General features: G+C 40.0%; 1 protein-coding gene across 1 annotated transcript; it reads right to left on the bottom strand.

Moving 5' to 3' along the window:
• Positions 1 to 1667: 1667 nt before the first annotated feature.
• Positions 1668 to 11201, bottom strand: LOC115041382 (potassium voltage-gated channel subfamily G member 4-like). Its single transcript, XM_029498793.1, has 3 exons — positions 11155 to 11201; positions 6523 to 7377; positions 1668 to 2860 (listed from the first exon to the last, which is right to left on the bottom strand). Exons 2-3 carry the CDS (start codon positions 7279 to 7281, stop codon positions 2018 to 2020), a joined length of 1602 nt encoding a protein of 533 aa, XP_029354653.1. The 5' UTR covers positions 7282 to 7377; positions 11155 to 11201; the 3' UTR covers positions 1668 to 2017.
• Positions 11202 to 11655: the final 454 nt, after the last annotated feature.

Below are 11655 nucleotides of genomic sequence, written 5' to 3'. Positions count from 1 at the left end.
CTGCTTAAATAACTCTGAATGTATTACTTCAAATTACAAATATGATGAATACATATGAATATGCATATGTATGCATACATACTTTTTCCTAAAATTTTTTGCAGAAATACTAAATGACTGACTAAGAGAGGAGTTTTAGGGGAAATGTTTCGTTGGCTAAGCTGATTCAGAAAGTTCTTCGGACTTCATAATGCTGTCATGGAGTGAAATCTGTTGGCGTATAACTATATAAAGTGGCTTTGAATGGATATGCAAATTAGGCACAAGAAGTGCTTAACTGTTCTTGAGTAAATGCACTTGGATGCTGAGCACACCATTTAAAGTCAGTGAGAAAAAGCAGAGGAGTAAAATAATTCATTTTATTTTTAAAACGCCTGCAGGTTTGTGAGCAAACTGTGACACAAGAGGAGCTTTGAGACATCTGATTGGAGGGTAAGAATCCTCTGGACCTTAAAGACCACATGTCTGAATCACTGATGCTCACTTGTCTGAAATCACTCCTGACTCTACATCGACTCTGCCATTTTATCAGTGTCGGGATTCTTTGTAAATCCATCCAATATATGTTAGGCCCTCAGAAATTCAAACCATAGTGCTTTAAAGTACAAGGCCATGATGCAATGCGTTTCATTTTACAAAGAAAATTAAAGGTACTCCACTGGTAGTACAAGGAAGTCACATTGTACTGAAGTCTTTGTGAAAATGGCCCGACTTCTCATTTGTCTTATTAGGTTGGTAAATTTATTTCTGAAGAGTTTATGGTCTCAGTCTCCAGGTTCAAGTCCTTGTCAATACGACACAACTTTCTTTTTTCTTTTTTTTTTTAAATGATCGTCCCATTTAGAGCAAAATAGACCATAAAGCATATTCAGGTTTGGCTACTGTGTGACAGATTGTAGCACACAAGGAGGCTTCAAAACAGCAGTTCACAGATCTGTTTACTGCTGTCTCCAAAATAAAGTGTAATGTATGTATGACCCAGGAATTGATTTCAGACTCAAATTACTTTCCTATCGTCCATGTATCTCCTTGTAATCAGGTTGGCCTCAGCCTACATGCATGAAACATCCTTGTGTTGTGTGCATTTCAATTCTAACTATGGTTTAGGATTAGCTAAATCCATATGTTACTCTTCTCTATTGGATTTGAACTGTATGCCCATTTTGGGAAGGCTTAGGAATACAAATCAGGAGTCCTAGATGTCCTAGATAAATTTAACTGGATTTGGCTGAGCTGAAATTTTTTTTTCCAGCCGTTTGATTCCACATCTGGATGCCAGGGTCGACAAAAAAGCAAAAAAAAAAAAACAACCACTGAATATGGCTACTTGGCAGAACGTGTGATTTTTAAATGTTTTATATTGTACTTTCACTGATTATGGGCACGTGTATGTGTATTTGTGTCACACTTATTCACTTTTCCAAAATCTCAATTAATCTCTTTACATTATTATAGCAAAAATCAGTTTACTCCCATATGACCAACCTTGCTCTAATAATGATACTAATTATTATAGTTAGAACTCTATACAGCACAATGAATACAGCAGGGGCCACCGCCACTCAAAAGTTGTTAAAATAACATGAACAAACACTATCATCGACAGGAATCACTGCTACTGTTAGCAGGCTAAAATGCTTCTTCTCCAAACGGAGAAAGCTTTAAAGGGAAAGGCATCTAAAATCGTAGCCACTGACTGCTAAAATTATACAGAGGAGGGTTTGAAAAAGCTGTATGGACATCTTTATATGCACAATGTGTACATAATAAGAATTGGATTAAAGTTAACGAAGGTGAATTCCCATCCAGTTTCATCTGAATGTTTCATATAGCGCTGCATACAAGATGTGAAAAATCTCAATTACCACCTTTATAAGTAGATGAATGCAGAACAGGTAGAGAAACAGACTTAAGTTTAATACACAGCTCGCAATATAACTGGTCTTTGGAGCTTCAACAAACCTACACAGAAAGAGTTTGCCTTTTTTACCTCTGACATCTGAATGCGTCTGCTCTGTTAGAAAACTGAAGATGGAAGTGTGGCTTGTTGGCTCTTGCTTGAAATCAGCCCGTCATTTACTTCCTTGGATGCAGAAGTGAGCTCATCCAGTGAAAAACTGACTTTAGACCAACTCCACTCTGACTCAATGGCCATTTCCTCACCTCGCTCCTCCTTCCACAGCCGCTCATACTCTTGTTTAAGCTCTTGATAGGAGCGAGAGAAGGTGTGGAAGATGGAGGTGGCAGGAAATGCCATGATGAGTATGCCACTCAGGATGCTGGTCAACGCCACTATCTGCCCAGGGATGCTGCACGGCACCATGTCGCCGTAGCCCACTGTTGTCATGGAGATGATGGCCCACCAGTAAGAGGCTGGGATGCTGCTGAAACTGTGGTGTGGGTGTGTGGCGGCAAACGGCGCCAGTTCGCTCTCCGCTAGATGGACCAGAGGTGAAAACAGGGTCACGGCCACGCAGACGAACAGCAGCAGCAGGCCGAACTCCCTCATGCTGCGCTGCATTGTCAGTCCTAATGTCTGCAGGCCCAGCGAGTGGCGAGCCAGCCGCATCACGTACAGGATCCGTAGAGCTCGCAGGAGGCGTAGGATCAGACTAAGTTTGTCCAGATAGCCCCTTCCGGCACCCATGATGACTTCCTCTTTTGTCTCATCTCTGACGTCGACGACAAGGGACACGTAGTATGGCAAGATGGCTATGGCATCGATGATGTTGAGGGGGCCACGAGCGAAGGCCAGCTTGCTCTGAGCATTTAGGAATCGCAGCACAAACTCCAGCGTGAACCAGGCGACACAGATGGACTCCACCACAAACATGCTGTGACACTTCTTGGAGCACTCACCCTGCAGACACACAAACAGTGATGGCGGATATTCAATTGCTGTAATGGGCCAATCTGCCAGTCATAGCAAACCCCAGTGTTAGGGTGGGGGGGTCTGAGCCGAATGGCAAATATGTGGGGAATACACAGTTTGAGAGATTTGTTTATTCCATTGTGGTGTGTCTCTTAAAAGTCTACTTTCTTTATTGTAGTCCAGTGCAAAAAATTTTTATATTTGGGCTTTCCTAAAATCAAGGTACCTTCTTGCCAACAGCTGAAATTTTCTGTGTCCCCGAAAGACCATTAGAAAAAAAATGCAGCTGCATCCACCGATGCTTATACTTGCACTTATATGCAGTCTGTGGTTTTAGCTGAACGGTTGATATACGTAAGAAAATATATTTGTGATCAACTCCTCACTCAGGACACGAACATCTCATTACTCAGGTTTCTCTCTGCATCCCGAGTGACAACAGGTCAGTGAGACAATCAGAGGAGAAAATATAGCAGATTTCAGGTAAACCCACAAAAACCTAATCCTGCAAAGTTGGATGGAATGGGCTTTGCTGAGGGCGGCGACTGTTTTGTTGTGACATCACAAAGTCCCAGAAGTCCTGACAGCTTTTAGGGCTCCGTTTTTGAATACAGGCTGTGAGCATTTCCGTGTGGTCTTTCACTGCATTCACATAAAATATAAAACCGTATGGGATCTTTAAATGAGATAACATCAAAGAAACGAAGTTAAGCAAAACTGCACGGCATGCAATGGGAATTTGGTTTAGAAAAACACGTTAAAATAATAATTCTTTGTCAGTGAATGTTAAAAATGGTCTGGTGAGAGTGAGCCATTGAAGTGAAGAAAAAAAAAAAAAATCAATTGCCATTTCAGTGGAGCTTTGAAGCTGACTGATGACAATAACGAGCAGTCACAAAAATGTTTTTAGTGGCCAAAAGGAAAAGCTGAAATTAAAGCCATGTGAAACGCAGGCCTATTTAAGTGTTTAAGCGCTGTAATGTTTACTGACAATGATAAGCTGGGGGGTATGTTTGATTGGGTGTTAAAATCAATATTTTAATCTCCGTTGGTCAGCACGCTGTGTTATCAGAGCTGTAATGCCTGACAATGACTGAATTATTTCTGCTGGAAACAGGGGTCAACCTAATCTAAACTTTCTGCTTCCCAACATTTTCATTCTACTTATTTCAACTATTGGTTTTAAGCAGTGCTGTTACAGTCTGCAAAGCTAATGTCTCGCTAAATATCAAGGCGGCAGGAGCGAACGTGGCGGGTACATGACTTTAGTGATTTCACAGTCAGATCAGACTGTCAACTCAACAGAATCAGTGACATCTTTCAAATGTTTTCCTCAAAGTTTTAGTGACGAACTTTTGCTGTTTTGTTTAATTTTAGAATTCCCAAGGCAGATACACAATCCCTGAATTAAGTTGTGTGGTTTTGCAAGTGTTGCTCTATTCAGCCAGTGTGTTTTATTTCAGATTTATAAAGGCCTATGTAACATGGGTTCAGCAAATGTTGGCTTTTGGCCTAAATCTGATTTAATTTCCAAGAAAAACTTTATCTTCAACATTAAAGTCCTTTGAAAACCTTTTAACATTTACATTTATGTCCAAAGCTGCTGGCAGTATTGAATTTTAATCACACTATTTTATTTTTTTATTTTTTTATTTTTTTTACATTTTGTTTGGTTTGGCTGGAGAAAATTCCCTGTTCAGGATCAACACATTGCCCAACAAGGTGTAACACATCTGCCTGATGCTGTAACTCAGAGTTTAAGATAATTTGCTGTAATTTGACATGAGTCAAAAAAAATCTAGATTTTGACCAAAGCCCGTCTCTGAATATATAACTTTGTTTATATAAGGATGACTGACTGATTTTATATAAGGATGACTGATAAGAATGACTGATACATTACTTACTGTAATGTATTTATTATTGTATGATTAATATAATTTCTCACATCAAACAAGTAAGCAACACACAAGACAGAAGCGACATTTAAAGGAGTGGAAGAGTAACTGAGTAATGGTGCATGTGAGGGTTAAAAATTTTAAATATTAACAGACAACAGATTTTACCATTGTCTCTTAAATTGTGAACAATCTTTTTATCTTTATCATTTGACAAGATTTATTCACCTGTCAAAAATGAATAAAAGCCAGTTAAACCAAGTGGCCAACATTAAACTTTCTGCCAAGCACAAAATTGAAAAACAACACTGGTTTCCAGAAATTAAAAGGAATCTTGGCTCTGCTTTTTGACTCTGAGCCGAGTTTAGAAACACAACTTCAGATGTTTTTTTTTTTTCTCTTTTTTTTCCAGTCTTGTTCATGTCAGTTGTGAGACACATGAAAAACACCTTCAGAAGTGAATGTAATTTTTTCTTGTCCTTATTAAAGCCATTAATACACGACATCAGGAAGGAATCTATCCATCATCTGCGCCTCAGAAAGGTAATCCGATCAGCCTTGTTCAGTGTCCTTATAACTGTAATGCATTTAGCCTGATGGCCATGGTTTACTTTACAGCACCTTACCCCACATTTTGCCTTCACAAATAACCCTACATTTAGATTTAACTAACTATTTATACTTTTAGAAGTCATCTTTGTTCTGTTTTTTTTTTTGTTCTGTGTGTGTGTGTGTGGTGATGTTTGCAAGTAGTATTAGAATTTTCAATTACTATTTTCATTTGCATGCCTAGACTTTTAAATGGCGAAAGTATCCAATTCATTTTATTTAGGCAAACAATTATATTCTAACCATAATTATGTGCTGCCGCATGATTGCAATTATTACTATGATCTCACTAAATACACTGTCTATTCGAACACTGCTGAACCTGTGTTGTAGAACTGAAGAACAGTCGTCTCTAAAGCCCACGCAATTGCATTTGCTTCCAAATATCATGCTGTCTTTGTGTCATTGTTCTCTGACAGTTTGAGCTAAAGATGGGATTTTTCTCCTAAAACTGGAGAATCAGTTCTTTTTAATGCCAAAGGCATTACATGTGCGCATAAAGATTTGGATTAGTCTGACCCTTTGACTGGTCTGTTTATCAATAAAATCTCATCCTCCATGTTTGCTCATGAAATGTGGGTCTACATCGGACACTCCAAGCTCCAGTGGGTGATGTCACAGCAACATTGGTGTTTCATTCAAAGGCCGAGCTGTCAGCCGCTTGTGGAAAGTAAATGGGGTCATAGTTGTATTTTTCTGATCTTTTCTCACCTTGCTTTTGGAAAATAGGGAAATGTTTAACTTCAGTTTTTTCGATTTATTTGCTTTATGAGCCACCAGATCCCAGTATGCTGACTCTGAATATGTGCAGCATTTGATGGATTTTTTTTTTTTTAAACTGAACTCTTCACAAGGAAAAAAAAAAAAAAAATAAAACATGAAAAAATAAAAATTGATGTGAATAATGCATTTTATTCACAAAATGCAATTTTTGATTTTCATTAGACGTCATATTTTATAATGCACTGTTTATTGGAAATGTACTTTGCTTGCTTTAAAATGAAACATAACTGTAGTGCTTCGTGACTCACCACCATCGGTGATAAAGATGTGTCAGTTAAAAAAAACAAACCCTGTTGCTTCAGCACATCTAAACAATGGATAACCCTCTTTGTGTTGGTGTTTCACTGACTTCACACTCACCCTGGTCTCCTCATCTCTGAGATCTGGCATGGTGCTTATGCACAGGCTAATGACGGTGACTAGCACCATGATAACAGAGAGGCAGGCGAACATCTTCCCAGCCAGCCCTGAGTGCGGGTTTTCCACCACCTCCCTCAGCATCCATAACAGACGACGGTAGCCCCTCTCAGCCTCTGAGGGGCTGTTTTTCAGCATCACCCTCTTCTGCCTCCACTCCTCTTCCTTACGTTCTCTCTCAGCCACCTCCTCTACGCGGCTGATCATGCGGCGACGACAACAACGCTCCATGTGACCCGGATCCACACCCCAGTAGTCCAGCTCGTCATGCAGTGACACCGCACAGAGTTCCCGGAGGAGACGCAGTTTGCCTGCAGCCAGGAAGTTTAGGATGACCCTGAAGGCTGTTGGGTTTCGGTCAAAGAAGAACTCCTTGCAGGTTTCATCATAGTCATCGCAGAGTCGTGCAATCTCCTCAGGGGTGGTGCAGAAACGAAGGCGACCCAGTCGGCTGTGGGGAAACTGCTCCAATGTGCTCCAAGGGAAGGTGTAGCGGTTGCCCCCGACATTGATGAGAACCTGAAGGGTGTGGTCAACCACATACGAGGCCTTGGAGTCACGAAGCATTTGGGCTCGCTGGAAGTAAACGCCCTTGATAGTCTCGGTTTCCGGGATCTCAGTAAAGAAGCGGTCGAGGCTGCTGTCGTCACTGCTGATGGAGCAGGTGCCAAAGTCATGGTTGGCATTGCTGATGATGGGCATGCTGGCTGCAGGAAGGGGGACACGGCAAAAGGAGATATTTGTATGTCCAGCTGACAGGAACAGTTATGAAAGAGGATCTTCAGAGAAGCTCTTCAACTGCAATGAAAGAAAAGTCTTTTAAATATCACGTCTTTCTATGAACACAACAATTTGTTGTCTTTGTTCATCACAACTTAACATTTCTGGTTTGCATTGGTTTGTTGTGCAACCTCTATAGAGCTGCTTATCCCATAGAGGCATCATAATGTAAAAGATAGTTCTCTTATGAACCACCTTTTAGATTTTGTTTATTTTAAGTCTGCCTTTTAACCTGAGCGAAGGATTTTAGCCATCAGGCTTGTGGTTTTAGCATGACGCTGTCTCTGTTACAGCACGCAGCCAGACACAAGCCTTCCATTTTAACCTGTGAAGCACTTTGTGTTTATTTGTATGAAAAGTGCTATAAAAGATAAAGTTGGATTTGATTTGATAAGATTAGATAGAATAGAAGTAGTTACTTAGAGACACCTTCAGCCCTCTTTATTACTAGGACTATAATTGGTTTATCCAAATATGTCTCAAGCAAAACTGAAGTCAATTCTACAAGTTGGAGATTTCATCAGATTTTCTCTACTGAATTCATTCTGCATTCAATTCTGACCAGTTTCCCCGAAAGTGCAACTGAGAAACCACCGCCATGATTCACTGTTCTGGTGTTATCTGCCAGGTGACGAGAAGCTTTTGTTGCATATAATACTTGGAGTTTGGTTTTATTCCCATCAAAGAAGGTATTCTTCAGTCTCAAACATGTAATTTAAATGCTGTTTGGCTCCAGAAGGTTGTCATCAGACTTTTACTCAAATTGGCTTCTTTCTAACCATTCAACCGTAAAGGCCTAATTGCTGGAGTACTGCTGAGGCATCTGGATAGCCAACCCTCGGCAGAATCCTCGTAATTGCACTGTGCTCCTGGGAGCCCTCAGACCTTTAGAAATGGCTTTACACCTTTTTCCCGATTGGCACCTCACTATCGCTTTATTACAGGGGTCTTGAGAGAGTGTCTCAGACTTCATAGTTTGTTTCTTGTCCTGACATATGAACTGTAGAAATCTACATCATACAGGTGTTAGTCCAGCCAATTTCATTTGGTACAGGTTGATACCAGGCAGGTTCTTGAGACGCCTCAAGGCTAATTCAAGCCCCTGACCACACTTTAGAGGGACACAACAAACAGTCTGGAAACTTCGGTTTTTCATTTTTGAATAAATTGCATTAATTTTGGTCATAATTTGTCTTACGGGGTTATTGATTGGGTATTAAAACTTCCTGAAGAATTGAAATTGTAATGATGTATTATGAATCCGATTATTTTGTAATTACAAGCAATGCTTTTGAAAAGCTTTGCCCTCAGGTGGCAGTAGCAAAAGATTAAAAAAGAGCACAATTAAGTGTTTGTATTGTGTTGAATTTATTTATTCCAATAATAGACCCAATTATAGCGAGTGTTTGTCTGTGGACTTTCACTGAAATAGTTTCCATTCTTCCAGAGTTGTTTCCACATTGTGTAGTGCATGCTAAGGTCACTAAAAATAAGTCTTGCAGACCTTGAGAAATATTTGATAACATAAAACTTTTGTGATTTAAAAAAAATTAATTCAACCAAAGAATAATGTGCCGTTTGAAATTTACTTATCTGTTTAGTAGATGTTCATCTTATAATGGAGGTCTACAGGAGAAATGCATCTTGGGCTTCAGGGATTTTTTTTTCTTGCAGCAAACTATTTAAATATTTAGTATTGATGTACAGTATTTAAAGTTTTCTATTATATGGCCAATTTCTTCACTGACTCATCAAACAACTACTAAATACAGCTAGATAAGATCCACTGGATTGAATGTTGTTACGCTACTTTCAGATGCGTACACGTTACCTGAAATAAATAAAACACATGTTCACCCAACAGGCCTGACACGCCTGACTCACCAGTTCATACTTTGATACATGTGACATCTCTCACATCACTGTCACGTGACTGTACAAATTCATCAGCCAGCATAGCATGGAGGACCCTGAGAGGTTAAACTGTCTGAGAACTGCCAACACAAACATGTTTTTCCATGATCAACCCATTATGATCCAACTAATCCTGGAGACCTGAAACACAAAATGTGGCTCTACACTGACACCAAACTCCTTCCAGGTAATCTGAGTGATCCAGGGTCATCAATTCAAAGTCTAAACACCCTCTTAAACTTTCCATCTCCTTCCAGACTTCTTGCTTTTTTAGAATAAGATTGCACTGTTTTTCAAATGTAATTTATCAGTGCTGTGAGCTCCCTGAAATCAATTTCACCTCTTATGAGTCGGAGGCAGAACTCTAAGAGATGGTTTTCTGAAAACAAATGAGCACAAATAAAACCAAAGCAATCTGATAGCTGAAAATGGAACAGATGAATTTTTGGTGCTGTTGTTAGTGGTGGAACAATTGTTTATTTTAATCATAAGGTAAATCGATTCATGCACAGATTCATGACTTTGTTGCTTTTAGTTTGTTTTTCGACAGAAGCCATTAGGTTGTCATACATGTCAAGCACCATGTTAAAAATGTAACACAGGTCTATAACATGGAACTTAAAGAAACGGTCAGAAAATGCAGACAACATCGTTTCATTTCACAGCAATAAGATCTTGCGCGACTTCCAATGATGATCTCATTTGCAGTGTTTCAGTGTTACACCTTAAACAGGCAAATGATTTATGACACCGAGATGCTGTTTCAAAAAGAAGCGGCTGAAATTACTCACTGAAACATTAAACTAATCATTAATGCTGCTATTTTCATTTAATAGTTATTCAAACTTGAGGATGCCATATTGACCAATACATTTTAGAAATGTCTTGCTCTCATTTCTGTCCAGCAGGTGGATGTCTGAAAGCTTCCTGGTGAAATCCTGAAAAAGTTCGTTAACTCAGCTACGCTTCACTTTATTTTCATGTCAAGCAAGTTAACACTTCGACTCCACTTTAGTTTTTTATACTATTCGCTCCACTTCACTTGTCTGACAGCTATTTTTGGTTTGCCAATAAAGATTTCCCAAAATCCATGCATTATTTATAAGATGTATCCATCAGTGCCCTGGGGGCCAATCCCAGCTGGGCTGGTTTTACAATGGACAGGTCTACAGCTTTTTACAGGCACCGATTACATTTGAGAAGCTTTAACCAGCAAACATTTTGAATTGTTTTTTGCTTTAGGATAACTCGATTATTGAAACATTTTCTGTGGATAAAAGAAAAAAGTGTGATAAAGTGAGTACTATGAAAACATAATATGCTCATTGTATCATCTAATTACTTTCACTTTCATAATAGTGCTTTAAATTACAAATGCAAAATTTTTAGGTTACTTGCGTTTTTACAGTCTGTTTTTTTTTTTCTTTTAAGTAAAAGATCTTAAAATGTCCTTCACTTGAAAGTGAAATCATTCAAAATGTAGACGTTCCAGTACACTGATAAAGTTTGTAAGTGTGATAACTTTACAGCCAGGATCAACTTTAAACCCTCACATCATTAAGATGATGGGTCTATGGTGCCAAAATATTAAACCTTTTAAGAAGTGGCATTTTCAAATGCTAAATATCAGAGCTACGTGCCTCTCAAACAATTTCCCCGAAACGTTGTCTGGATCTTACATGGATGTTATGTAACCTACTGTCCAGTGTTCGTGTTCACTTCAACAACACGTTTATTCTCCCGTCAGAAAAACAAAACACTGTCACCTGCTTATTTATGAAGGAATATACAACAGAAAGGTTGCATAGTACAGCATAGTTGAGCGCTACAGGCCATCGTGTTGATTGCTGGGAAATGAAATAAAGTGAAAGTTGCGCTCACCTTACGGCGTGCAGGTGCTGTGCCTCATGTTTGTCTCCTGCAGCTCAGTGAGGAGGGCTCTGGTCGGCTCTGCAGGTGGCAGCAACAGGCGCGGTGTGATCGCACTTTGTGGAGCCTGTGGGAAGTTTTTCGGGCTCGGCGTGTGTCCTTGCAGCATCACCGGGCTGCTGGAGGGAATCAGAAGAGTGTGATTTCTGCTCCCTCCCCGTCCATCGAGGCCAGGACAAATGCGATTACCTAACGGCGGTGCCCACCTCAACCCTGCTGCTGTGGTTTCCTCTGTGTCTGACAGCAGGACCATCCTCCTCCTCCTCCCCCTCTCTCCACCCTCCCCTCCTCCAGCTCTCTCCTCTGCTGCACTGTAAAAACATGGAAACAAGGCAGGAAGCACCGGTCCAAATATGACTTTCATCTCTTCTCCTCTGAAAAATCATCGTCTGAGATAAGAGCCTAAGAAATGTCAGGGCCGGGGAGGTCTCTGCTGGAGAGACTTCAGGAGTT

The sequence above is a fragment of the Echeneis naucrates genome, chromosome 3, assembly GCF_900963305.1.
Source record: "Echeneis naucrates chromosome 3, fEcheNa1.1, whole genome shotgun sequence".
In the NCBI taxonomy this organism is placed as follows: domain Eukaryota; kingdom Metazoa; phylum Chordata; class Actinopteri; order Carangiformes; family Echeneidae; genus Echeneis; species Echeneis naucrates.
The sequence above is the reverse complement of the archived record's forward strand: the minus strand, read 5'-3'. Positions and strand labels throughout refer to the sequence as shown.

Bases quoted from the DNA above. Each gene is read 5' to 3' on its own strand.
- LOC115041382 (XM_029498793.1), bottom strand. From the start codon at position 7,281: ATGCCCATCATCAGCAATGCCAACCATGACTTTGGCACCTGCTCCATC. The intron at 2,861-6,522 runs GTGAGTGTGAAG...GTGTGTCTGCAG, and splicing joins TCAGAGATGAGGAGACCAGG to GGTGAGTGCTCCAAGAAGTG.